This window comes from Cynocephalus volans, chromosome 17, assembly GCF_027409185.1.
Source record: "Cynocephalus volans isolate mCynVol1 chromosome 17, mCynVol1.pri, whole genome shotgun sequence".
Taxonomy (NCBI): domain Eukaryota; kingdom Metazoa; phylum Chordata; class Mammalia; order Dermoptera; family Cynocephalidae; genus Cynocephalus; species Cynocephalus volans.
This window is the reverse complement of record NC_084476.1, coordinates 2,738,869-2,765,015: the sequence shown is the minus strand read 5'-3', so window position 1 is coordinate 2,765,015 and position 26,147 is coordinate 2,738,869. Positions and strand designations below refer to the sequence as shown.

Here is a 26,147-nt window from a genome sequence, read left to right as displayed (position 1 = left end):
CTGATATGAAAATGTAAAAGAGATGGCCCCCTTTATCCCCTCTCCTTCAAAAGTAACGAGAGGGCCTGTTTAGAGGGGAAAACAGCACAAAACCCACAGTCGGTATCTGCACGTCACAGCCGGGTTCACGCTCAGGCACGGCTGTCGGGGAGGGGTGAACATATGACATTATTTGCAAAATCTTTGAGTTTTCTGGTATTTTGTGTACTGAGTATTAGAGATTTTTTTTCAATGTCAACATATTTTACTATGTATTTAAAACCATTTATTCTAATTGACTCTAATTAAAAGATAAAAGATTACTGAAGAAAAATACAGAAATGTAAATGAAAATATAGGGTGAGAAGTTACTGGTTTTAAACCAACCTAGCAGCTTCATTAAGTGATTAGTAAAGTCAAATGAAACTTTATTTTTCAACTTTTAATTTCCAAGTGGAATAAAAAGGACAAATAAAGCAGACACCCTACTCGTGAAGAGAGGTTTTAATAAATGACTGTGCCCTTTGTTTTTTCCAATGTCTCTGAAAACTGATTTGTCCCCCTAAATGTTCTGATCACCTTTTCTGTAATTGTTCTGACTGGATTTAAGATTTAGAAAGAACCAAGGTCAGAGGAATGATTGGATGTCATTTTCCTTTCACTTTCAACCACCCATTTTGTATGCTATAACCCCAAACAGAAAACACGCTCTTCCAGCATTCAGTTAGATGAGTGGATCTAAACTTTTTTTTTCTTCCTCAATACATAAAGATTTCAGTTTGGACATAGGCTACAAAGATAAAGGTCTTGAGCTTCATAATCACTGGAGTTCCTGTACGACTCGTGCAAATACGGAGAAGTTAGGGCTGGTCTGCAGGGTCAGAGGCTGATGGCCTTGCACCTCCCAGGACATCCCCAAGGCGGGCTCAAACCTGGGGACTGCCCGCAGCACTTCCTGTGAATCCTCATTCTCCCATCTGAAAACAGAGGTACAGTAGTAAGACTTGCCCCGGGTGTGAGGATCGGATCAGGTAATGAGGGCCGAGCAGTGGGCAGATGCCAGGACGTGGACATCGGGAGCCTGGGCTGGAGAAAGATGGGCGTGCACGCTGTGTCAGCGGTCATCTTCACAGACACATGTTCTAGTTAGAATAAGTCTAAATAAAGTATGGAGTCTAAGTTTGCATTAACTCTTTAGTGGCTGTTGCAGAAATAGCACTTTATTGGACGTGACCGATTAAAGCAATCTCAGCGCCCAACCACGATGCAGAATCAACCCCATGAGGCCCACAGGCGAGCTCGGCACCCATGCGGATACCTTTTGTCTGTCCATCGCTACTCCCAGGCTGGGGGCCAAGCTCCCTCAGCCTAGAACTGGGGATTTCGTGGTTCTTCAGATGTGCCCTTGGCTTGGACGAAGCTGTCTCTGTCTCATTACAGTAGCGAGGGTGCTCACAGCCCTGGGGCGGGGGTGGGGGCAGATATCTGGCCTGATGGCTTTATCCTACCCTGGAGTTGCTAACCTGCTTTTCAAAATCAAGGAATTCATTCTTTCCAGACTGTTTGGAAACACAGATGGGTTATTGACATTTTGGTATTTTTAAGGAAATACCGTAAAAAACCTATTTTCAGCTTGATGCCTGGAACCTGCTGGTTTTCCAGCTCAGGAGAAAGACATTACACAGAATCTGTTTTCAGGCTTAGCTTTGTATCTTTTTTATCAAATACATTGATTTTCTCTGGAAACTATTTCCATTCCAAACTGGACATTAAGGATGTTGCCAAAATATTTACTTTTTGTGTATTAATAATAAAAAGTTTATAATGAGGGGATAGCCAGTCACAATGTTTAATTTCTTCTGTAACTCATAAATGAGTAAAATCCCTGTGGATAAAATCTCTGTAGCAAGGTATTATCAATGGCATGTAAGAATGAGTTGTTCTACCAAGTTTCGATACTTTACAAAATTCCTACAATGAGCACATCTTGCTCTCATAAAGAAAGGAAAAAATATGTCTGAAATATATACCCTGGCACTGAAAGAACATTTTTTCTGATAGAGGACCCTGTAATTCATAGTAAACATTGATTTAGGACTACAGAGAGATTAAAAATCCACTTAATGTAGTTAATATCCTCACCTTAGAAAAACACAAGTTATTCCATTTGCTTTTTTAAAACTTTTTACTGAAATTTGAAAATAAACATAGAGAATCCCCATGTACACATTACCCCCTTCAACAGTAAACAGCATTTGCCAATCTTGTTTCCTCTCATTTGCCCCCTGCCCCTTATTTGTAACTTTGGGCAAGATGGATGTGTATGTTCTATCAGAGGTGTTTGGGGGTCTGTCCCTCGGGTGGGCAGCAGACGGTAATGGCTCCCTCCTGCCTGCTCTAGGCTTGTCTAGCAAAGCTGAGGAGGGGTCTGCTCTTCCCCTCACCGCACCCCGCAGGCATCCCGGGCTCCCCTGGGGGCCTCGCAGTGTTTGTGCAGGGATTTCAGCCAGGGTGCATTAGGATGACAGATCTGCTTCTGCTCTTGTGTATAACAGTGGCTCGCAAATAAAGCCTCTGGTGGAGTTACTCTCGCATTCCCAGCCTTCGGGTCAGGATTTGGGTCCCAGGGCGCCCACAGCCCTGCTCCTTCATTACAAATGTCAAATGAGTCAGGAATTCAGGACATGACAACGTTTTTTATAGAAAGTCAAGCCATTTACTATCTTTTCCATGTACTTCTTAGATGTAAAATACAGAAAGCAGGACATTACAGCCCCATTTGCATATTTTTCTATTCTAGGGAGGAAAAATAGTTTCAGAGAAAGAGGTGAAGTCTACCTTTATAATCGGGTGAATTTCAAGGATCACGGATGACAGTTTTCCAGAAGGCCACTGAAGTCAGACGATTCCTTGAGAGGGGTTTTCTGGCCCCGCCTCAATCACAGATGGAAGGCCTGTTGACATTATAACTGGGGTGGAAGTTGAGCCGGTCGTAGGAGGTGATGTAGTTGTCAGGGCCCGTCACCACGCTCTTCTCCATAGAGATGTTGAAAGTATTATTCCGGAGCATTCCATTGGCTGCAAGTTGTCTAGAAAATTTATTTGAATTTGGAAAAAATACTTTCTGGAAGAGAAAAGGAACATTTGGGTTAATGATACATGACAATATTTTTGAGCAATCAGTTAGGTAGTTTGGGAAGAAAAGTAAGAATTTGTAAGAAAATGCCATCTTTATTTCTAGGAAGCAGATAAGCCAGGGTGGGCAAGATGGCCTAGTTTGCCCCAGACCATCCCAATTTATGTTTGATGTCTGGGAGTAATTATTAGCAGCGCCTCATCTCACTACTACATGGATAGAGGATAAATTACAGAGCCACTTGGGTGTGGCATTTCCACACAGGGTGTGGCTATGAGCACTCACGTGGAGATCAGGCCTGGAGCAACCCCAGGTCCGCTTTTCCTAACTGTGCTACTCTGAGCACATTACTAGACCTCTCTGAACTTCAGCTTTCTCTTCTGTGGAATAGAAATAATATTTATATCAGTGGGTTTCAGCCTAACTGTGATTAGGATCATTTGCAGAGCTTTAAGAAAATCCTGATGCCCAGACCCCACCAGAGTAGTCTGGGGAGGGGCTGCCCTGCTGAGGTTAAGAAGCACTGAGCTCCAGCCAGAGTTCATTCCATGGGTTTTGATAAACATGCAATTACATGTATCTACCACTACAGTATCATAGAGAATAATTTCCTCCTATGCATTTTATTTCCTGTCCCCACATGGAAGATAAATACCAACAGCTGCTCGCTGAGTCCGGCACCCACATTTGGTCAAGAAACTGAAAAACAGGCTCCAGACCGAGCAGGTGGTAAGAAGCAGGGAAAACCTCCTTCGACACTTGCCTCATTAATACCCTCACACCTCACATTCCATTGCCTGGTAATACTAGTGAACAGAAAACCCCTACTGTTTACAACAGGAACATTTTGTTCGTGGCCTTTTATAAAGCTGAAACATCTGGACCCATGTGAGTGAATCTGCTAGTCTTTTCATGGAAATACCTGATCCCCAGGAAAACTCAGGATCTTTTGATTCTGAGAGCGTGACTCTCAAATGCTCTAGAAAATTTTTAGATAAATAATCTCCTTCCCACAAGAGCTCTATCACCCACACAACACACCTAAGTAAGCAATTACCAGATCTTTATAAATAATGAGTGTTTTGGAAAAAACCACACACACACACACACACACACACACACACACACACACACACACACACACACACACACACACACACACACACACACACACACACACACACTCTGCGAGTTCTAGGAGGCCTGGAGTGGGAGGTCAATCTCAAAAAGGGGTTGGCTTCCCCAAAAGCACATAGATCCTGTGCCCCCCCCCCCCACATGCCCTGCCCTCCTGAAATCTGAGCTTTCAGCTGGTACTGCCTTTTAAGGCCACAAGTTAGTATCTCATAAAATAAAGTATAATTCAGAAAGAAAGTAGTCCTCAATACTGACTGCCTTAGGTTGCAAAGGATGGTTGTGTATATGTGTGAACGCTATGTGTATAGCTGTGTGTGTGTGTGAATGTTGTGTATACGGTTGTGTATGTGTGCATGGCTGTGTGAATGTTGTATGTATGCTGTGTGTACATACGGCTGTGTGCATGTGTGAACATAGCACGTATGGCTGTGTTTACGTGAACACTGTATAGTTGTGTGTATGTGTGAACGCTGTGCGTACGGCTGTGTGTACACGGTAACATCACACAGCTCTGTGTATGTACGAACGCTATATGCACGGCTCTGTGTATGGGGACGAGGGCAGTGTTGTAAGCAAGTCTATGTGCACTTTTCTCATTCTATACAACATTTTACACATAATTCATCCATTCATTTCTTTCTCCCTGCTGTGTTCCCAAAAGGTTTAAGGGGCCTCCCTCCCCTCTGTGACTGGAACTTTGGGCCCCTCCCCCTCCAGCTCCCTCTGGTGTGATGCCCTTCAGAGAACTCCAGGTTTTTAGCCTCTTCTCAGAGACAGACCCCCACACCCCGCCTTGCCACCCACGCCCCACCTTGCCAGCCACTCACAGGCATCTCATGCACGGTGGGGGCTCTGCTCCCATATGCCTGGTTACTGGTCCTGTACACCGAGACAGGTTCCTTGGCCCTGGAAGATGAGAAACACAATCTACATCCCATTCATTCTAATTCTGCCCAAGCCACAGCCTTGAAGTAGTATGGTACTTGATGGAGCTCCAGCTGACGGAGCTTCATTGGCAACGTCCCAAGGAAAGAGTGAGCTGGCCAGGGCGGTGAACGTGGGCACCTGGTGTGTGCAGGGCTGACTGTCCTGGCAGGTCCAGACTCCTCTGCTCGCCACTGCCCTGCTCTTTCCAAGGCAGGTGGAGTCCCTAAAAAGCACCCAGCAGCAGATGCTGACCCCTAGCCCTGGCAAGGCCTTGGCACACGATGTCATTAGCTGGGTGGTGAGTCAACTTGTTGGGGGCCTCCAGACCCTGCCACCAGTGGGTCCCTGAGCTTCTGGGCCGCCACCCTTGCTGAGGCCTTGCTTCTACCAGGGGCAGATCAAGAAGGAAGTGTTGTTGTGGTCAGTAATACCGCCACTAGCCATTACTAGGAGAATCCTGCTGAGTGGGCTGTGGGTTCACGACCATTTCCACATCCCCAGTGGTCCCTGCTGGAGAACTGGACACTAAAAGACCCTACCCTATAGGACTGCTGAAGGGACGAGGTGCGGGAGTGCAGGGAGCTGCTCACCCCTGCCTGGCAGTAATTAAGCGTTTCTTTTCATTTCCCGGAGTCTACAGTCCCCCGGGCCAGCTCACAGCTCGCTGACTCAACAGCAGGAAGACGCAGCGTGTCTGTGTTCCCATCCTGAGGAGGAGTTTCAGGATACAGAGGAGACACCCCCCGTCAAAAGACGGCGGCACTGGGACCAGAAGCGAGTTTTCTGGGTTCCACTGGGGTCATCCCATGTCGCAGAGAGTTGGGGGCACTTTTCGCGGCTCATCGATGATAATGACAACACAAGCCGCCCGGCTGACCACTTGCTCCCCGGACTTGTGCGGGCCGGCCCTTGGGGGAGGGGTCTGACACTCAGGGCCACCTGAGCACCAGGCGCCAGGGCGGGCGGGGACACCCGGCGACAGCACCCACCCTCCTCACCTGTAGCCCCGAAACCAGCCCGGGTGGTTGAACCTGCGCGGCAGGCCCTCGCTCACGCGGTAGTGGTCACTGGTTTTCTCGGGCTGCGCGGGCTCCGCGCACTCCTGGGGGGTTTCCTGGGACATCTCGCCCCGGGCGGGAACCCGGCTCCAGCTCGCGGGCGCAGAACGTCGCCGCGTCCTGTTGCTAGGCGACGGCCCGGTCACCTGACTCGGAAGACCGGGTCCTTAAAGGCACCGCGCTGGGCGGCCGGGGCCCCTCCGCGGACGGGTCTAGAACCTTCGGGGTGAACCCAAGAAGGAGCCCCTGCCAAGGTTGTGCAGCGACGAGCGCCGGGGCTGTGACTGCGGTCATCAGGCCCATCCCGCTGCTCTGCAAAGATGCGGCGGGCAGCGGGTGCGGGCAAACGAGCCCCTGGTCCGTCGGCAACGCTCGGCGAGCAACGATGGGCGCTGACTGTGTACGCCACGGGCGCTTGACCCCGGTCACCTCATGCCCGCGACACCCGAGTCTGTATTTGCACCTGGGATTTTGCTGACTTTATGGAATCCCCTTAAGCCGAAAGCTGCTCAGATCTGACAACGGTTCTGGAGAGCGAGAGCTCGCGCGGCGGAGGGACGCGACCCCCACCCGCTCCCGGATCCGGCGGGTCCTCCGGGCCTGCAGGCGGCGGTGCGGCCCGCATGGGCGGCGGCGGAAGGAGCGGCCGCCCGGCTTGGCCGGGGGGTGGGAGGAGGCGACCCGCCCCGCCCTGCGTCTCCGCGCCGCGTCTCCGCCATGGCGCCTTACCTGGCGGCTCTGCCACGGCTTCTCTGCGCGGGTGAGCGCCGCCCGCCGGAACCCTGGAGAGGGGGCGGGAAGGTGGCGGGGACCCAGGGACCGTTCCCCCTATCCCCACCCCCACCCCGGCCCCCGGGTCCGGCCGCGTCCCAGGCCGCCCCCGCGCGCTGGAAGCCGGGCCTGGGGCGCCGCGTGGTGCCGGGACGCGCCGCCGCGGGCCCAGCGAGGAGGGGCGCGGCGCCAGGAGTCTGCTTTCTCCCCAGGTGTCTGGCCCAGGCCGCGCTGGTCGGGCGTCCTCCAGAAGGTGACCCCAGGGCTGGCTCGGCCGAGCCGCAGGACGCTTGGAAGCGGCCCGGACCCTGCGGTCAGCGAGCCCGGGGACAGCAGCGGTAACACGGGGTTTCCCGGCCACCCACGGGGGCGTGGGATGGGAAGGGCCAGGCCTCACCAGACGCCAGGAGGCCTGGGTGCCCCTCGGTTGGATGTGAGCCTTGGTTGGATGTGGGGCTTGGGCCACCGGAGGGAGGAGGGGTGCCTGACTCAGCCCTCCTGGGCCATTTGTCCCAGCCCCCAGCAGCTCCTTCTAGTCCCTCGACAGGTGTCCCAACCTGGCTCCACCCACTCCTGAGCTGTCGCCGGCTGCAGGTCAATCGTCCCTGGAGAGTGGCCCTATGGTGGTTAACACTGGGTTTCGTCCCCTAAGGAGTGTCACCAGACCCCTAGGCACAGAGCCCTGAGCTCGCCGCCTGGGCCCAAGGGACCTGTGAGCACCAGACTTGGTGGCTGAGAGCTATCAGGAAGGCCTCAGAAGCCAGCTGGGCCCCTCTCCTTTTCTCCTCTGCTTTCCAATTAAGGGGACCACGGGGTGGGTTTGATCAGGCTTACTCAGGCACAAAGTCGTGATCAGAACCTGGCTCCAGCCCTCAGTCTTCTGAAAAGGCCCCCTGGTTCCCAGATCTTTCCTGGGGCTTGGGGCATCTTCAGCTGATGGGCTTCTCTCCCCCAGCGGTGTCACCTCCACTCACAGGAGACACTTGGGGGCAGGGGTGGGCAGGCACCACTCTCTGCTGTCCGTGAGGCATGGGGGGTGGGAGACCACAGCATCCTGTCCTCCTCCCTGCCGTAGACTTCAGTGACAAGATTCTCAACGAGCCACTCAAGCACTCTGACTTCTTCAACATCAAGGAACTGTTTTCCGTGAAAAGCCTCTTTGAAGCCCGAGTGCACCTGGGACATAAAGCTGGCTGTCGGCACAGGTGGGTGATGCCCCTGGCCAAGCGTGTCCCAGTGGTGGTTCCCAGGAGGGCTTCGGACTCTCCTCCCTTGGGTCTAGGACATTTTTGTCCTGGCCTATGTCAGTTTTGTTCAAGTGAACACAGCACCTGCCTCCTTCAGGTGGAAACACCGAGCCCCAAAGAGGAGCAGTCATTTATTCTGCAGATGTGGTGAGCTGGGGATGAAGGGCCTGTGGATTCGGAGGAAAAGTGTGCAGAGGACAGGGCCCGTGATGGGTGAGGGGCTGGTGAGGCTGGCTTGTCCTGGACCGTGCAGGGCCTCCCGGCTGTGGGGAGGAGTAGTAACCGGTCAGGTGGCTTTTTGGGTGGTTTTGACCATTGCCTGGAGAGTAGAGTGGAGGAGATTAGTGGCAGGACCAGGGAGGGAGGTGACTAGATATCCAGGGGGAAGGTCATTGGGCTCAACTCCCAGTAGCAGAAGATGTGGAGGTTGGACCGAAGTCGTTGGGGGCAGAGCCAGTGGGTCTTGGGTTGGGATTAGAGGTGGGGGTGAGGCTGGAGGGCTCAGCAATGTCGCCTAGACCTCTGGGCAAAGCGCAGTGCAGGTGGTGGCTTACTGAGATGATGGAAACCAAGGGGACACCTGGGGACACCATGAGCTTGGGTCCCACAAGGTTTCAACTCTTGGCCACCCAGTGAAGAGGTCAGATGAATACTGGGAGGGACCAGCCTGGACCTGGGGGAGCCATCCACATGGAGAGGGGGACATTTCCAGAGCATCTGGAGAGAGATCCCAAGGTGGGGCCCGGGCATCTCAGCGTTTGAAGTCAGGGAAGAGGAAGGTAGGAAGAGGGGAGGACACCATCCTCTTCTGGTGCTGCTGGGCAGTGGGTAAGGGGCAGGGAATGGTTGTGAACTCGGCAAGATGGGGGTCATTGGTCCCTCAATGAGCAGAATCAGTTCAGAGAAAGTAACTGAATCCAGTGAAGTGGACAGGAGGTGAGGACCTGAGAACCCCTAGCGTAGGCAACTCATTGGCCATGTGCTGAGAGGCAGGGCAATCTCTACTAATCTACTGTCCCCTGCCCAGGCCAGCAGTGGTTCTGTGCCCTCAGGGCTCCCCTCCCAGGCTTGGTCAGCTCCTGTCCTGGTCCCTCCATGCTCTGAGCATGCGGGCACCTGCCCACCATCACACACCTGCACCCACACCCCTGCTGGGCCTTTGGCCCTGCTGCAGTGGAGCCTTGTTCGTAAAGCCCGGAAGAAAAGGAGAGACAGAAGTGGGGTGCTAAATGAGCAGCCATGGGCAGAGTGCCCTGCTGGCACCGTGTCCAAATGTGCAGATGTTCACATGGAGCTGTTCTAGTAGGATCCCCACGGGTAGACATGGTGGGTCACAGGTGAACCACGTGCCCGAGGCTGCCCTGCTACGCAGCCCCATGCCCCCAGGCCATCACTCATGGACAGCATCCTCACTGCCATCTGTCCTCATGGGGAGTGGTTGCAAATTGTGCCTCCCAATCCATAGCGCCCCCACAGAGTAGCCGAGGCTTGCTGGTGGATGTTGGCCCCAAGCCCTGGTTGTACCTGCCTGGGGGTCTCCATAGGTTTATGGAGCCGTACATCTTTGGGAGCCGCCTGGACCAGGACATCATTGACCTGGAGCAGACAGCCTCGCACCTCCAGCTGGCCTTGAACTTCACCGCCCACGTGGCCTACCGCAAGGGCATCATCTTGTTCGTGAGCCGCAACCGGCAGTTCTCGCACCTGATTGAGAACATGGCCCGGGACTGCGGCGAATACGCCCACACCCGCTACTTCAAGGGCGGCCTGCTGACCAACGCCCCACTCCTCTTTGGCCCCACGGTCCGCCTGCCGGACGTCATCATCTTCCTGCACACGCTCAACAATGTTTTTGAGCCCCACGTGGCCGTGAGGGACGCAGCCAAGATGAACATCCCCACCGTGGGTGTTGTGGACACCAACTGCAACCCCTGCCTCATCACGTACCCCATCCCCGGCAACGATGACTCGCCCCCGGCCGTCCACCTCTTCTGTAGGCTCTTCCAGACAACTATCAACCGGGCCAAGGAGAAGCGGAGGCAGGTTGAGGCCCTGTACCGACTGCATGGCCAGAAGGGGACCCAGGGCCAGGAATCAGCCAACCCTTCCTCCAGGGTAGGCATGAGCCTTTCCCTGTGACATAAAGCCCTCTTCCCAAGTCATACAACAGTCACGCCTGTTTGAGTTGGGAATCGCTGTCCCCAGCTCTAGGTCCCAACAGCAGCATTCATGGGCCTTCCAGGTACTTGGTCCTTATTACTAGTGACAGTACATGGCCACCCAAGGTTTCCCTTTCAACCCAGGGCCAAGCAGACCAAGACTGTCTTCTGCATTTTTTCTGTGGGGAACAGAACACAGAGGGCAAAGGGCTTGTCCAGAACAGCCCACTCAGCTGCAGCAAGGCCTGGAAGCCTGGTGTGTCGATTGCTGCTGCGGCCAACCCACTGGGAAGCTGGGATCTGAGAAGTCTTTGTTTCTACCTTAATGCTAGACCTTTCTTAGGAAGGATCATGTACCAACTCAATTTTACTTAACCAAAATATCTTCCAGTAGGACTGCTTTCCAGGCTGCCTGGTTTCAGGGGCAATTTTGTTATGCGTTGTGGAACAAGCAGTTCAGGGCTCCCCGCCAGGTTGGGACAGGCTAGGCGAAATGGCATGAGTCCAGCAGAAATAAAAGTTTGATTTGGGCAAATTGTGACTTGGAGCTTTGGGTTCCAAGGTGTATGGGCTTGTGTCATTGATGCAGCATTTCCCAGACACCCCCGGGGTACTGGGGAGCACTCGAAGTGTCCCTGGGGCCGGCCCATTGCTCACTTGGGAGAGCGTGGTGCTGACGACACCAAGTCAAGGGTTAAAATCCCCTTACTGGTCATCTTTAAAAAAAAGTGTCTCTGCCCTCAGGTACAGGGGGACAGGCAATGTGTATGCAGTGTTTTGATGGGGTCAGCAGAGGTGGCAGCCAGTTGGGAGCACCATTGTCAGGGCTGGGGCTCACAGGGAGCCCAGATGGGAAGCATTGTAGCCTGCATCCCGGAGTGGCAGGAGAGACTGAAGGGCACTTGCTGACGGGTCTCAACATCCCCTCGTCTGCAAGGACACAGCTATGCTCCCGGGACATGCTGCAGGTAGCCCATGCATCTAACCACCCTGAGGAGCCTGTCTGGGGAGCATCCAGACAGTAGGAGTGGGTATGGTCTCTGGACACGGTGGCCTTCTTGTGGCTCAAGGCCTGTTGCACCTGTGCTGCCCCTGGAACAGCACACGGAAGGTGAGAGGCTGGAGTCCCAGTGTCCGCACAGCCTGTCCTTCCAGGGCTGGGGTGGGCGAGGTAGGGGGGTGTGTTGGAGGTCCTCATGGTTTCTGGAGCTCCTCAGAATGTACAGGGCATCGAGCTCCAGTGTGAGCTCACTGACTGACCAGCATTGCGTAAATCCCCGAACCTGAACCTGAAGGTGCAAATGTAAGGAAGGTGAATGGAGAGGCTACTCCAGGGCTTTCCCCACAGAATACTTCTCTTGTTGGGTGCAGAGGAGATCTCCCTGAGCTCAGCCTCCTGGCCCAGGGCACTTGGGACAGGAGCTGGGGAGAACCAAGACCCTTGAAACCTGAGAACAACAGAGAACCCGTGAAGAGCTTGCTGATGTGTGCCCACCACGGCAGCTCCTGGGCCTTAGACTGGGCCGCTCTCGGGGACAGCCCAAGCCATCCCTTAAGCAGTCCAGGTGAGGAACTTCCCTACCAAGCCACTTAGGCAGCCATGGGGTTGATTGCACCTGGGCAGGATGTCAGGTGTCATGCAGGTGAGGGGATGGTCAGAAATGGCACCATGGAGGTGGGGATGGCCTGTTTTCTGGTCTTTGGTTAAGGGGCCCGGTGGAGGGGAGCAGCCCGGGGAGGGCTAAGACAAACCAAGGGATCCCTGCAAGGACAGGGTGGCAAGTTGCCAGCAAACCTAGCAGGCTCCCCTGAGCCACCGCACTCCCTGCCAACCCCCACAGGAACCACATCCATGACTTGCCTGGCTCCTGCCATCCGCTGTCCCTGAGGGTCCCCCTGTCACCAACACTGGATGCAGGCTGGTGAGGAACTGCTGAGGGATGACTGGAATTTTTGCTGGGTGCTGCTTATGCTCCCAGTTCGGGGGGTGCTAGGAACAGGGCAGGGCAGGGGTGGCCCCAGTCAAGGAGGTGACTCTAGGCAAGTGGACACCAAAGAGCTGGGCCTCTTCAGGAAAGTGATAAGGAAAGGAGCGGGCTGGTGGGGACAGAGGAGGTGGGACCACACCAGGGAGAACAGCCAGGGAGGGGCCCGCATGGGGCCACAGGGGACTCTGGGTAAAAGAAGGAGTAAAGGGCTGAGGGGAGAGTGGCCTCAAGGATGCTATCCTCGACCCTAGCAGGAGGGACCCCCAAGTTTGCCACCCTGGAGATGAACCCCAAGAGAGCGGCTAAGGAGACGGTGAGTGTGCCCAGGCCCGGCAGGGGCAGGACGCTGACCTGGGAGTCAGGAGAGGAGGCCCCAACCCTCCCTCCTATTGCCACAGTGTCTGAAGTGCCCTGTTAGACGGGGTCCTCTGCACCCCAGCGGGGCCATGCCCTGACCAGGAGGTGTGGTGGGGGGACTGGCTGCAGCCACCAGAGCAAGGGCTTGGCAGAGCCAGTCTTGGGGCACATGTGGAGGCAGGGAGGGCAGGGGACACATAACCTTGGCGATTTGCCAGATGCCAGCCTGGGAGGTGACTGGAGTGAGTTTGGGATCCCTGGAGGCCAGAGGGGCACTAGGGGAGGTGGCTGAAGGTCCCCAGGCTACACCACATGGGAGGCCTGGGGTGGGATGAGGTTTGTAGCAAAGAAGCCTTCAGGGGAGGGGCCCGGGCCTTGCTTATCTCACTTGACCCGATGCCACAGGGTGTCATCCAGGGCACTGTTCCCTACCTGGGGACATTCCTCACTGACCTGGTGATGCTGGACACTGCCATGAAGGACTATGTGTATGTGAGTGAGACTGGGCCCTGGGGGGCAGGATGAGGGGGAGGCAGGACCCAGGGCTGGAGGCTGCACTCGGTACCCATTGCAGTGTGACAACATGGCCCTAACTAACAGCTCACAGCCGCAGACATTACTGTCACACAGGCTGTGTGGACACGGATCCAGTCATGGTCAGTGGGTGCCTCTGCCCCGGGTGTGTCAGCAGGCTGGAGCTGGGGACTCCACTGAGGCTCTGCTGGGCAGGACCCGCCTCTGATCTCAGTCAGCTGTTACTGGCTCCTGCAGTTTGGGCCGAGGGTTGTAGTTCTTTTCTGTCCATTGCCAGGACTCTGTTGGTTCCTTGCCACTGGGCCTTCCTTCCTACAGTGAGTAACGAGTGAGAGAGAGAGAGAGAGAGATGGAGCTGGAGAGAAGGCACACACTTAACTCAATCTTGGAAGCGACAACTCATCAGTTTTGCCGGATTCTTTTCCTTAGAGGCCAGACACTGAGTCCCGTCCACTTTTGAGGGGAGGGGATTACACAGCCACTTGGTACCAGGAGGTGGAGATCACTGCCCCCACACAGGCAGAGAAGAGGTGCTTGGACCCCATCTAAATATCACAAGAAGCACTGTAAGGTTTGGGCCACAGGGGAAGATTTCTGAGTTTGGGTTAATTTCAACTTCCCGTGCTGCAGACTAGGAAATGAGGCCACGAGGGGAAGTGACTCCCTGGATCACACTGTGGAACCAGGTCGTTCCTTGTGCCACCTGCTTGTAGTTCTCCCATCGCTGAGTGCGTGCATTAGCTACGTGTGGCCCCAGCCCCTGGGGTCACAGGTGATACAGGTACTTACAGGTCTCTACACCTGATGACATCCCTGGGAAGCAGGTGCTGGAACAGTCCCCAGAGCAGATGTGGAGCGTGCGATGGCCTGAGGGGCACAGTGACCCATCCAGGGTCACACAGCTGGGAAGGAGAAGCCAGGTCTGAGCCCAGCTCTGTCTCCTCAAAGCTGGGGCACTGGCCGCACCCAGGCCTGGCCAGGGGCGAGGGCAGGTTGTGCTGGTGCAACTGTGTGCGGTTAGCACGTGGTGGGGGAGGGGCGCAGTCAGCTCCAGCAGAACTCGGAACCTGGTTGCCAGGTACCCACAGTCCAGACACAGCCCCCTACCCAGCTCACTTGGCCGGAGTCACTGGAGAGAGACACATGCTTTCCTGTTGTGTCCCCATGTGCCGAGGCTCAGGCCTCAGGAAACCCAAGAGCGGGAGCCTGTGCCAACGCCTCAGGCGCTGGGTCAGCCCTCACCTCCCACGCTGGTGGCCTTTCGCCCGGAGGAACCCAAAGGTAACACGGGGGCCAACCCGTGGCTCACTTGGGAGAGTGCGGTGCTGATAACACCAAGGCCCCGGGTTCGGATCCCATATAGGGCTGGTCAGTTGGCTCACTTGGGAGAGTGTGGTGCTGACACCAAGTCAAGGGTTAAGATCCCCTTAACAGTCATCTTTAAAAAAAAATACCAAAGGTAACACGGGGCAGCCAGGCGAGGGCAGCCCAGGCCAGGCCACCGCCAGCCTCTGGCTGGTGACAGGGGTGACTCACTCCACATTCCCGATCCCAGGGGTCCGGGCCTCCTCCCTTCCTCCCTCCACCACCACATCCGGCCCCAGCCTGGCCAGGTGCAAGGTCACTTCTCACACACCTGTGGGAACATCCAGGAACACACCCTGTGCTGTCCCTGTCCTCACTTGCCGTTCTGGTGACAGGGACTCTGCGTTTTGCTACTGATTTTGTGTGAGCTGCTCTTTCTTGTCCCCACCCAGGATGAAAATGAGTCAGCCCAGGCCATGGATGACACCTGCAGGGTGGGGACCGTCACAGCAGGCACCCTGGAGAAGTTGGTGAATCATCTGGTGCCTTCCCTGCAGAGTGGGGACCCCTTCTTCGTCCCCGCCTTCCTCTGCACCTACAGGAGGTTCGCCACCACCCGGCAGGTGCTGGACCTGCTGTTCAAGAGGTGAGCGTCCCCCCCGCAGCACAGTGGGGACTCGGCCACCCACTGCTGTGGACCTGGGAATGCCACTTCACCTCTCTGAGACTCAGTTTGTTCATGTGAGGACAGGGGTGCTCAGAGGACCCCCTCCTAGGGCCGTTGTAAGGACAGTGGGGTGAGCCGTGGAAAGAGCCCCCACGCCCGGCCCTGTGGGATGTGCTGCCCCGGGTGCTGCTGCTTCTTGCTCCTGATTTTCCGTCACAGTGGAGAAGCTCTCTGCCTCCAGCGTCAGTCACATATGACATCGGGCAAAGCGGTTTCCCATTTGTAGAGGAGGTTCCAGGTTCCACCTGGGGGTCCCTGTCTGTCCTGGGTGTAGCCAGAGCAGGGACCCCTGGGGCTGGCGGAGGGACCCCAGGCCCACTCAGAGACCTGGGAAGGAGCTGGTTACAGCCCATTCATTCAGCGAACATACATGAAGTGCTTACTGTATGCAGGCACTTTCCAGGCGCTTAGCATAATTCAGTGAAGGGAGCAGACAGTCCCTGCCCTCCGGGACTTCTGTTCCAGTCAAGGCGTCACCCAGTCCCACTAGCGCTCCTGGCAGGCAGTGGACACAGGACATTAGACGTGACGCCCTCCTGACCTCCTCTAGGTACGGATTCTTCTGCCCTGACCGTGAGGAGGACGAACAGCTGAAGAAGTGAGTGGGCTTTGGGACAAGAGGGAGGGATCCTGTCTCCACATGGGGTCATTTGGGGGCTGTGGCTGGGGAGGGCTGGGCAGTACCCCGGCCCCACATATCTGGCGGTTCCCGCTAGAAGGCTGAGGTCTGGGGCTTCCCCCCAGGAGGAAAGGAGGCAGAGAGCTGGGGCAGGTCCTGGGCACCCTGGGGAGCAGAGGGGAGGCTGGGGGCTCAGAGCTGGCCCGTGACAATCCATCCCCACAGTCCCGTCCCAGCCAGGCTTGCCCACCCCCGTCCTGTATCGGGGGCCGTGGACAGGAGGTGTGGGGAGCGGCCGGCTCACACCTGGGCCTCGCTCTCAGCCCTCCGGGTCCAGCGGCACGTGGGCCGGGGTGGCCTCTGACTCTGTGCCCGCCCCACCGCAGCGCCGTCTGCTCCTTCCTGGGCTGCTGGCTGGACCTCTTCCCAGAGGATCTCTGCCAGCCCTCGGACCTCAGCAGCCTAAACCAGGTGATGGCCTACGTGCTGCTGAACATGCCCCGCTCGGCCCTGGCGCTCCGCGTCCACCTCCTCCTGACCCGGCTGGAGGACCCGGAGTCCAGCCAGGCAGAGCCGCGCTGACCCCGCACCCGCCCTGGTCCCCACGCTGGTGGCCTTCCACCATCCTTTCCTGTTGCCCATTGTTGTTTGTATTTGTATTAGGAACTTGGTTTTTAATAAAATTTAACTTTTCAATCATGTAAAATTGTACAGTTCAGGGACAGTTACGTGCATTCACGGTGCTGTGCAACCACCACCCCATCTACTGCAGAACGGGGCCCCCAAGCAGAGCAAGGGGGTCCTCGGGAGAGGACCCTCACCAGGTCTCCCTGGAGGAAGTGAGAGAAGCCCCTGGTTTACGGGGAGCAGGTGCATGTGGAGCCCATGGAGGAATCCGGGAATGTTGCCCGGGCTGCGGCAGCGGGAGCTGGTGGACCCTGACACTGAGCTGCCCTGATGGGCCTCCAGGACAACCCGCTTCCCTACAGGCCTGTCGGACGCCATGCCACATGGGGTCTGGCCCCTGATGGCTCCCACATCTCCCTAAGTTCCCCTGTGGCTCCATCTCCCCTCTGAGTCTCAACAGGCCTCCAGGGAGCCAACACCAAGGTCCCCTTCACAGACAGGCCGAGCCCAGGGCTGCTGCTGAAGCTCTTTATTTGGAGTCAGGTGGGGGCGGGGCTGCTGCTGTGGCAGAGGCCTGTCCAGGCGGGGGTGGGGCTCTGTGTCCGGCAGCAGGGCGGGCTCCGGAGGTGCAGCCACGGTGGCTGCTGTGATGGGAAGAGGAGCAGAGGTCAGCGGGGCCATGTCGGGAGCACTGGGCAGGGGCAGGGGCTGCCACGGGAGCCACATGCGGTCACTGCTGGGCCAGGAGGCTCGAGAGCAACCCCAGCCCCTCCATCGAGCGGGCAGGCTGCTGGGCATCCTCGGTGGGTGTGCGGGCTGGGGGATTGGACCCAGTGGAGACCATGTGCTGAGCTGACATGGGAGAGAGCCCGCCACGAGGCCTGGGCTGTGCAAGATCCCAGAGGACCTCCCTGGCCAGCCAGGTGTGGGACGCACGTAAAGGAAAGGAATCTCCACGTGTCCAAGGACTCACACTCAGGTCAGACCCCTGAGGTGACAGCCTTTGTCTGGCTTAGACGGGGTCTCTCCCGCCTGGGTGGGATGGGATGGGGACAGAGCAGATGGACCTTCGAACTCCATGAACTCAGCACTCTGGGCTTTTCCAACATCCCCCCAAAGCGTAACTTACCCTAATCTCCCTGGGGAATGCAGCTTTCTGTAGAAACCAAGAAAATCCATAGGTGAGAGGACGCCCTGGTCACCAGCCCAGACCCCATCACTGCCCACAGCTCAGACCCTCGACAACCAAGTCCCAAGACAGAGCCTTGGCACCCCTGTGACACGTCACTGTGACACCATTTCCTCCACAGAGGGGAGAGGGGGACACACGGGGAATGTGGTCAGAGCCGTCCTCTCACCCATCTGCGTGGGTATGAAAATGTTGTCCTCCAGGAGTCCCTTGTGCCGTATGAATTTCTTAAACTCTTCCAGGGCCTCTGGGTTCATGTCGGGACTCCTACCTGTGGGTGAGTTGGGCAGGTGACCCGAGTGGGGGACAGCTGCACAGCTCTGCAGGGAGCCGATGCCGTGAGGAGACGGCCACCACCCTGCATCGGGGGCTTCGCCGTGGGGTGGCTGAGGGCAGGTGGGGAGGCCACAGAGTGGATGCAGAGCTCAGGGATGGGGACAGGGGACAGAGAAGATGGCTGATGCCCGGCTGACAGGGCCCCAGGAAGGAGAGCAGTGGGGACACCCCAAACCACTGAGCAAACTCGGGGGACCCAAGAGGCTCTGGAAGCTGCCCTGCTGGATCATGCCCCTGATCTGGAACGACCCCATGTCCCAAAGGCACTGGCTGCCCTCCCCCACTGAAGGGTCCCTACCCCACGGAGGCCTCTGTCAGGACGCTCCCCCTGACACCCAAGACCCCAGGAAGCAGCGCTCGGCAGCTGTGAACCCCCTCGTGAGTGGTCAGGTCACCGAGGGTCATGTCTGGCCCTGTCCCGGACAAGCCTCGCCCAGTCCGCCTGGTTCCCACTCGGAGTGCTCGGGTTGGCCGCCGGGCAGCACAGGGAACCAAGCACAGGAAGGCCAGGGCAGGGGGCTTTCTATGACCCCCAAGCACGTGGCTGATGCTGGTTCCACTGGCTTCTGGAAACAGAGACATGGGGGTGGGAGCCACGGGTCTCCAGGGCCCCTCACCCATGAGCTTTCTGATGCGGCGCACTTTCCCGTGGTGGTGGCATTCGCAGTACCAGATGTCGTGGTCCTTGACTGGCAGCTCCTGTAGATACATGAGCTTCTTGCCCCCATCTGAGGATGACAGAGAAAACAGACCTTTAGGGTCTTCCTTTTGGAGAAAGCACCGGATACCTCATTAAGGGGCACTCTGGAATATTTTGGCGGTCACCAGGCAGCCAGCCAGCCTGAGCCCCGGCCTTGCCATTACCCTCAGCCATGGACCCCGACACTGGGGGAGGAGTCCCCTCCCAGGAACCCAACCCAGGCCACAGAGTCACCAGAGGCCAGAGCTTGGTCGTCCAACTGAGCTTCCCTGATCCTCAAGCCGTCACCTCTGGTGTCTCAGGTCAGGGCCACAAGACCCTGGGAGGATGAGGTCATCCCCACCTGGGAGGTGGATGAGGCAGGGACCCTCAGGCAGAAAGACTGTGCAGGAGATACCCTGTCTGCAGGTGGGCTGGGGACAGCCACCCGGGACTCACAGGTGCTGTATTTGCCCGGCTCCTCGGTTTTCTGCATCAGTACTTTCTTCTGGTGGCACTGACCCTCCTTCCTGGAAAACAGGAGTCATGTGGCAGCGACTCTGAGACACACCTGAGCCGGCCTCAGCTCACCTGGCACATCGGCCCTGACCCCGTGAGCCCAATAATGTCCCCCCGCGTGAGCTCTAGGATGCCACCTGGGAACGACTCCGCACAAAGTCAGGGGGGCCTTTTACACCAACACCCAAAACTTAGATGGGGGAGGGGGAGATAAGAGGGCCTGAGGGGCTGGTGGGGGGTGACACTCACATGATGGTGAATGTGGTCTCCAAGTCCCCACCTTCCAGGGCTGTCACTGTCACAGGGGACACCTTGCTGGGCCTCTTCCCCTCCGGCAGGTCCCTGTCAGTCACTATGGCCTTCACGTACCAGGTCCCTGTGAGCTGGAACAGGCCGAGGCGTGCGTCCTCCTCAGGCACAGCCCAGACTCTCCTCTGTGTCCCCCTGCACATGGGCTGCGGCCGTAACCACACACCCGGGGCCCTGGCTGCAGCCCCCAAAGGCAGGCGGGGTTCCCGCACATCCGCACCTCTGTGCTCAGTGAGAGCGAGCCCAGAACTCGTGACCCCAGGCCCCCAATGGAGGCAGAAGGTGTCTGCCACCCCACGGAACCACTTTCTGCTGGGACTGGGCCCGGTACCGGGTGCGCCCTCACTCCAGAGGGCCCTGCCCTGCAAGGCCTTCGGGTTCTGGGTGTCAGTGCAGTAGGACCCCTGAGCCAAACCCGCTGCCCTGCTCCAGCCCTGTGCCACCAGAGGGGCTGTGTCTGCTGGCAGAATAACAGAACCCCCCGTCCTCTGACCGCTCCAGGCCATGAATGCAGGATCGGAACCCCGACCTTAAATGATGTCTCCTAAAACAGGGCCCCACGGCCTTTCTCCTACACCCACCTGCGAGCCCAGCCTCACATCCTGCTCCTCCGAGGTGAAGGACAGGGGGTCCTGGGCCTGCAGGGCAGCGACCAGACCCAGCACAACGGTCAGGAACAGTGTCTCCATCTCCAGGGCTCTGTGGTCACGGCCACCGGCTGGTCACCTGAGGTGTCTGGACTAGGCTGGGCCAGCTCCTCACACGACGCCCCTTATAGCCCCTTGGCTGGCGGCCGTGAGCACTTGGCACAGACCACGCCCCGCCCCCATCAGTGGTGGCCAACTCTGCATCCAGGAAGGTGGAATGTCGGTGTCATTGGGATCTGATGAGTAACAATTAAGTGTCACCCAGAGAATAAAAGATGCATAATGTCGTCTGGTGTTGGCACCACCTCAGGTGTGCACTCACAGGTGAGCCGTCCACAGGGGACTCATTGGAGTAGGTGTGCGGGGGCACCGTGGGGCACTTCAAGCTGCAGAGGGGGGCCTCCTGCCACTCGATGCCATGATCCACACCTGGGGTAGGCTCTCTAGAGCACTTGTCACTCCAGGGTCGCCTTGTCCGTTCATTCCTACACGTGCTCACGGCCCATCTCTGCAGCTGGAATTTGAGTTCTCGAAACTAGAGGCTTCATTCCCGTCGTTCACACAATTCTCGTGCCTGCAGGGAGAGGTCCGGCCACTTGTCGGTGGTCATTTTATATTTGCCCCCTAAAGAAATAAAGCAAATTACTTAATCTCTGCCAGCCTCAGAGGATTCTTCTCCCACAAGGGGACTTATGCCTTCCATTACTGGAGATCATCGTGAAGACCTGTGATTACAATGCAGGGAGCCCCAGCTTCCCTGACTTGAACCAGGCTCCGTCAATGCTGGCTTCCTCCCCACCATCCCACCGGGGTTGACATTCAGGGAGCAGGTGGCACATCACCGGCCACGAATACACACCTGTGTATCTCCATAATTTTAATTCCTCTAGAATGAGAGCCTCTACCTCCCCAGGGCTTTCATCTCCCTCATCAGGTTTGATGGCCCCAGTTCCCCCAACGCAGGTCTCGTGTCTCCTACCTCTGGGTAAATGGGCACATGAGGCACACAGGCCACGTGCTGGCGTGTGTTCAGTTCACAGCTGAGCTCCTCTGGGCAACCAGCTCTGTTGGCTGCAGCCCTGGCCACCTCCTGAGCAAGCACATTGCCCTCCACCACCTGACCCTGCAGTTCCCGGGCCTACGTCATCTGCTCTGAGACCCAGGGTTGACCCAGGCACTGTAGGCAGGTGCTGGGGCTCTACAATGGTGTCATTGTGCCTCTCTCTCCCAAGATTGGGTGCCCCAGGGACTCACTAAATAACCATATTAAGCACTCTCTCATGAAGACCGGGGGCTGTCCTGAAGGTGCTGGCATGATCGAGTGCTTGACCCTGTGTGGGAGGTACTGCTGGACAGAAAGGCTACCCTCCCTGGGTGGCTCAGGGCAGGGCCTGTGCTCTTTGAGTACCAGAGATGAGTGATCAGGCTGGAGCCTTCATGTCACCGGGAATATTTTCTTTTCCCTGTTCTGTTTGACTAGACCCCAGTCATATGGTATTTAACTTGTTTTTTATGAATCACTGCCCTAAGCACTTTACAATGTTGGCACATGGAATTCACCCCTTGCAAAAGACAGTGGAACAACACGGGCAGATGACTCAGGGAACAGTGCTGCCAACCATAGATCCTGTGCTCAGTGTGAATGATCATGTCCAGGTGCCTCCCATGGCCCACCCATCTTACCCACCCATTGCTGACCTCTAAGGAGTCTCCAGCTGTGTTCTTTTTAGATTCTGGTTGTGCTAAACTGGGGCAGACACCTCAATAGATGGTAGGGTAGGAGGTCAGGGTCAACACAGGGTAGATGCTGTCAGGAGATAGTAGGGCAGGAGGTTGGGGTCAACACTGGTAGGGGAGAGATTTCTTGCCCCATTGCTTTGTGGCCTGAGGCACCTCTCTGAATGGCTGTGTTCCTTTCTGATGGTAGTCCCTGTTGGGCTGTCCCCACTCCACAGCACGAGCTCTGACCACTTCTGGTGACATTGCTCACTACCCTTGCCCTTGAATATCAAGGTGGTCACAGCTTTTCAGTGCTGCTAATTCCTAGGTGCCTCACTGCAGGGGAGAGTACCTGGCCCTACTCAACATTTGGGTATAGAAGGTTTTGAAGGACCAACCAAACAAATACCCAGCCAGAAGGCATGCTGGCTGAGATTGCGGTGTATTTAGAAGGCATGAGGTAGCTGGATTACAATGAATAACAGTGAAGGCTGCAATTCCAACTGGACAGTGGGGACTGTAGCTTGTGTTACAAACCATCTGTTTTAATTATTTTAGAGTCTGTGCTGGCCACCCTTTTGAATGGACTCAGTTTGGAGCATGAGCAGGTCAGTGCAGTGCAAGGGGTGGACTGTGGTTGAAGCTGTTGATCACCAACCCTCTCAACCCACCTGCAGCTGTCACAGACAGTTCCTGACACAGTGACAGATTCACTGCTTCCCACCTCAAGTGCCTGCATCCTCTTTTATGTGTTTCCCCTGCCATGCACTGGCAAAAGCCAGATGTGCAGATGAATCAACCTACCCAGTCAATACAGATAGCTATTGACTGGATAAATGACCTGGGCTCTTCCTTCATGGCAGGAAAATCCAATATAGTTCCCCCCATTTGTCAGAACTGAGATACAGTTGCCCATGATAATAACTTTCTCACTAACATACATTTTATTGGATTTCCTACCTTCCAAATCTCACTTGATCTCAGACTTCTGGCTGCCAGAAGTGTGAGAGAATGTATTTCTATGCTTTTAGCCACCCATTTGTGGTACGATGTTACCACAGCCCTAGATAAGTAATACCAGACCTAACATATTAACCATTATATCAAACGTAAATGGTCTAAATATACCTATTAGAAGACAGTGACTAGCTGAATGGATTGTAAATGATGATACATCTGTATGCTGTCTATGAGAAACTTACTTCAAATATAACAATAGAGGCAAGTTGAAAGTAAAAGAATGGAAAAAATTATAATATGCAAATATTAACTGAAAGGAAGCAGAAATCTTTTTAAAGTTAGAAAAAGTATACTTCAAGACAAAAAAGAGTTAACAGAGCCAGAGAGGGATATTATATAATAATAAATGGGCCATTCCACAAACAAGACAGCAATCTTAAATGTGTATGCACCAAACAACAGAGCTGCATAATATGTGAAGCAAAACTCATAGAACTAAAAGAAGAAATAGACAAGTCCACACTTACTGTTGCAGACTTCATCACCCCTCTCTCAGCAATTGATAAAACAACTAGACAAAAATCCACCAGGCACCTCAAACTGTTCAATGACATCATCAACTGACATATTCTAATTGACATTTATGGAATGCTTTAAGCAAGAACAGCACTGCACATGTTCTTTTCAAGTACCCACAAAACATAAACCAAGATAGAGTATATCCTGGATCATAAACTGAACCTCAACAAATGTAAAAAATTTAAATCATGTGGAGTGTGTTTCTGACCACAATGAATTGAACTAGAAATCAATACCAGAGAGACAATGGGAAATCTTTCTCCAGATGCTTAGACACTAAAGAACACAGTTCTAAACAATCCATGGGTCAAAAAGGAAGTTTCAAGGCAGATTTAAAAACACACTGAACTGAATTAGAATGAAAATACACAACATATTAAAATTTGGGTGACACAGCTAAATCAGTACTGAGAGGAACATTTATAGAATAAATGCATACATTAGTAAAGAAGAAACATCTAAAATCAATCATCTAAGCTCAAAATCAAGAACCTAGCATATGAAAAGAATAATAACAGGAACAGAAATCAATGAAATTGAAACAGAAAGATAATGAAACAAAGGTCTGGGTTTTAGAAAACATTAACAAAATTGAGACATTTCTAGGAAGGCTGACAAACAAAAATAGAAAGAAGGCACAAATTGCCAACATCTGGAATAAAAACAGGGACTGTTGCTGCAGACTTTGTGGGAGACAATTGTTTTTAGTCATGTATTTCTATTAGTATTATTTCATTTCTACTGCTTATAACAAAATACTAAGAACTGGGTAATTTACAAGAAAATGAAATGTATTTCGTACATGTTCACAGGCCAGGAAGTCCAAAGCCCAGGGAACACATCAGGTGAACGCCTCGCTGGTGGCAACAGTGACACAGGGGACTCACATTGTAGAATGGCCAAGCAGAGAGAAAAAGTAACCTCCTTATTCACTCACCTTTTAAAGCCACCAGAACCACTCTTATTATTCCAAGAATGGATCGATACATTCATGAGGGTACAGTCCTAACACCCAGTCACCTCTTCGAGGCCCCACATTTCAATAACCATAATAGGATTTCCCACCCTCAACAGTTCCAGTAGGGATTAAGTTTTGGGGGACATTCAGTCCAAGGCAGAGAGAGAGAAAATCAAGACAGACATGTGTGTGTGTGCATGTGTGTATACACGTATATACATGCACACACATGCACACATACAAACTTACATGCATAAAATCAGGATTGGAAGAAAATCCCACCCTGCCAAGTTGACTGTAGCCATGGCCACTGATTCCAGGTCCAGAGGCAGGAAGAGGAGGTCCAGGATCAAGCTCCTGGGGAGGGACAACTGGGGTTTCTCTGACTCCAGAAAGAAGGCTCAGAAACCCTCCAGATGCATCCTCAGTGTTATAGGTTTTTATAACTTAGTGGAGAGCCATGGGCCTAGGAAGACAAGGGGCACAGATGCAACCCCCAGAGCTGAAGATGAGACAGCTGTCTTCTGATAGGGTGGCTTCATGTGTGACACCCTGTACATGCCAGCAGAACAGAAGCTGGGACCTGCAATGAGAGGTGGGGCTATAAAAAACTGCTAGACAGAGATGATAAAACCATGGTGACAGAGAAGGATGAAAATGTGAAGACACCATACCCTCACCTTAACATGAGCTAGCAAGCCAACGTTCCAAGTTACCCAAAGAAATATCACATGAAGACAGACTGAAAATGAACAACTGGTATAGGAATTTATCCCAGTAACAAATCGTCTGCCAAATACTTTTCAATCGCAGCAGTGTGATGAAGATTCCAAAGATTAAAAAGAATAAGAAATTATAAAATTAGAACTGGCCAGGACATTTAAAAAGAAGATATAAAATAGAATAATTATGAATCTCGAAGAGGAATACTGTAGTAAATAAAAACACAAAAGACAGGATAAATTTAGACTTGACATAGTAGAAGAAAGACTTAGTATACTGGAAGGCAGTAATGATAAAAATCAATGAAAACATAAAAAAAAATTGAAAGAAAAAATTGAGGTGTTAAGAATGAATTCAGAGTCTCCGGCCTATATCTAGTAATGAAATGGTATTGAGGAAACTGACCAGAGTGCAGCAGCTCTGAAAAACAACAAGAAAAACACACACACATGAAGTTCATACACCTGGACAATAGACCAAGAGGCTCCAAGGGCCGCCCATGGCTCACTTGGGAGAGTGTGGTGCTGATAACACCAAGGCCACGGGTTCGGATCCCTATATAGGGATGGCCAGTTGGCTCACGTGGGAGAGTGTGGTGCTGATAACGCCAAGGCCACGGGTTCGGATACCTATATAGGGATGGCCAGTTGGCTCACCAAGTCAAGGGTTAAGATCCTCTTACCAGTCATCTTTTTTCAAAAAAGAAAAAATCTAATTTGGAGATAATTCACATCATTTCCATGTTTTCTCCCCATCCCATTCCTTTCCATTTATCCTGGCCCCACAGCGTCCTTTGCTGTTGGTCTCTGCCTTGTGCATGCATCGTACGCTTGTTTGGCAACTTTCCCGGGCATGTCACAGACCCGTGAGCGAGACTGGTGCACAGCAGTGCTCAGGCAACATGCACAGCGGGACGATGCTAGTGCAGGACGTCGGGCCCGTCGGGGCTGCCGGTGGC

The 26,147-nt window shown here is 54.3% G+C and overlaps 4 protein-coding genes across 6 annotated transcripts; 2 read left to right on the top strand and 2 right to left on the bottom strand.

Moving 5' to 3' along the window:
• Window positions 1-2,784: 2,784 nt before the first annotated feature.
• Window positions 2,785-6,404, bottom strand: PIERCE1 (piercer of microtubule wall 1). The gene is made up of 3 exons (XM_063082453.1): window positions 6,178-6,404; window positions 5,080-5,158; window positions 2,785-3,103 (listed from the first exon to the last, which is right to left on the bottom strand). Exons 1-3 carry the CDS (start codon window positions 6,300-6,302, stop codon window positions 2,915-2,917), a joined length of 393 nt encoding a protein of 130 aa, XP_062938523.1. The 5' UTR covers window positions 6,303-6,404; the 3' UTR covers window positions 2,785-2,914.
• A 158-nt stretch (window positions 6,405-6,562) lies between these two features.
• On the top strand, window positions 6,563-10,949 carry MRPS2 (mitochondrial ribosomal protein S2). Its single transcript, XM_063082452.1, has 4 exons — window positions 6,563-6,997; window positions 7,221-7,346; window positions 8,084-8,213; window positions 9,800-10,949. The coding sequence occupies exons 1-4, from the start codon at window positions 6,955-6,957 to the stop codon at window positions 10,392-10,394; spliced, it is 894 nt and encodes a 297-aa protein (XP_062938522.1). The 5' UTR covers window positions 6,563-6,954; the 3' UTR covers window positions 10,395-10,949.
• Window positions 10,950-11,794: 845 nt separating this feature from the next.
• On the top strand, window positions 11,795-16,577 carry LOC134366071 (ral guanine nucleotide dissociation stimulator-like). Of its 3 annotated transcripts, none has more exons than XM_063082490.1 (7): window positions 11,795-11,979; window positions 12,256-12,336; window positions 12,657-12,715; window positions 13,165-13,251; window positions 15,051-15,244; window positions 15,876-15,923; window positions 16,331-16,577. In XM_063082490.1, the coding sequence occupies exons 2-7, from the start codon at window positions 12,327-12,329 to the stop codon at window positions 16,524-16,526; spliced, it is 594 nt and encodes a 197-aa protein (XP_062938560.1). In that variant the 5' UTR covers window positions 11,795-11,979; window positions 12,256-12,326; the 3' UTR covers window positions 16,527-16,577. The 3 variants fall into 3 exon arrangements, with proteins under 3 accessions (XP_062938560.1, XP_062938559.1, XP_062938561.1); XM_063082489.1 differs by having other exon boundaries at window positions 12,654-12,715; XM_063082491.1 differs by lacking the exons at window positions 11,795-11,979; window positions 12,256-12,336; window positions 12,657-12,715; window positions 13,165-13,251 and adding an exon at window positions 14,434-14,574.
• A 724-nt stretch (window positions 16,578-17,301) lies between these two features.
• On the bottom strand, window positions 17,302-20,292 carry OBP2A (odorant binding protein 2A). Its single transcript, XM_063082573.1, has 6 exons — window positions 20,203-20,292; window positions 19,544-19,677; window positions 19,235-19,305; window positions 18,714-18,824; window positions 17,930-18,031; window positions 17,302-17,387 (listed from the first exon to the last, which is right to left on the bottom strand). The coding sequence occupies exons 1-6, from the start codon at window positions 20,290-20,292 to the stop codon at window positions 17,302-17,304; spliced, it is 594 nt and encodes a 197-aa protein (XP_062938643.1).
• Window positions 20,293-26,147: the final 5,855 nt, after the last annotated feature.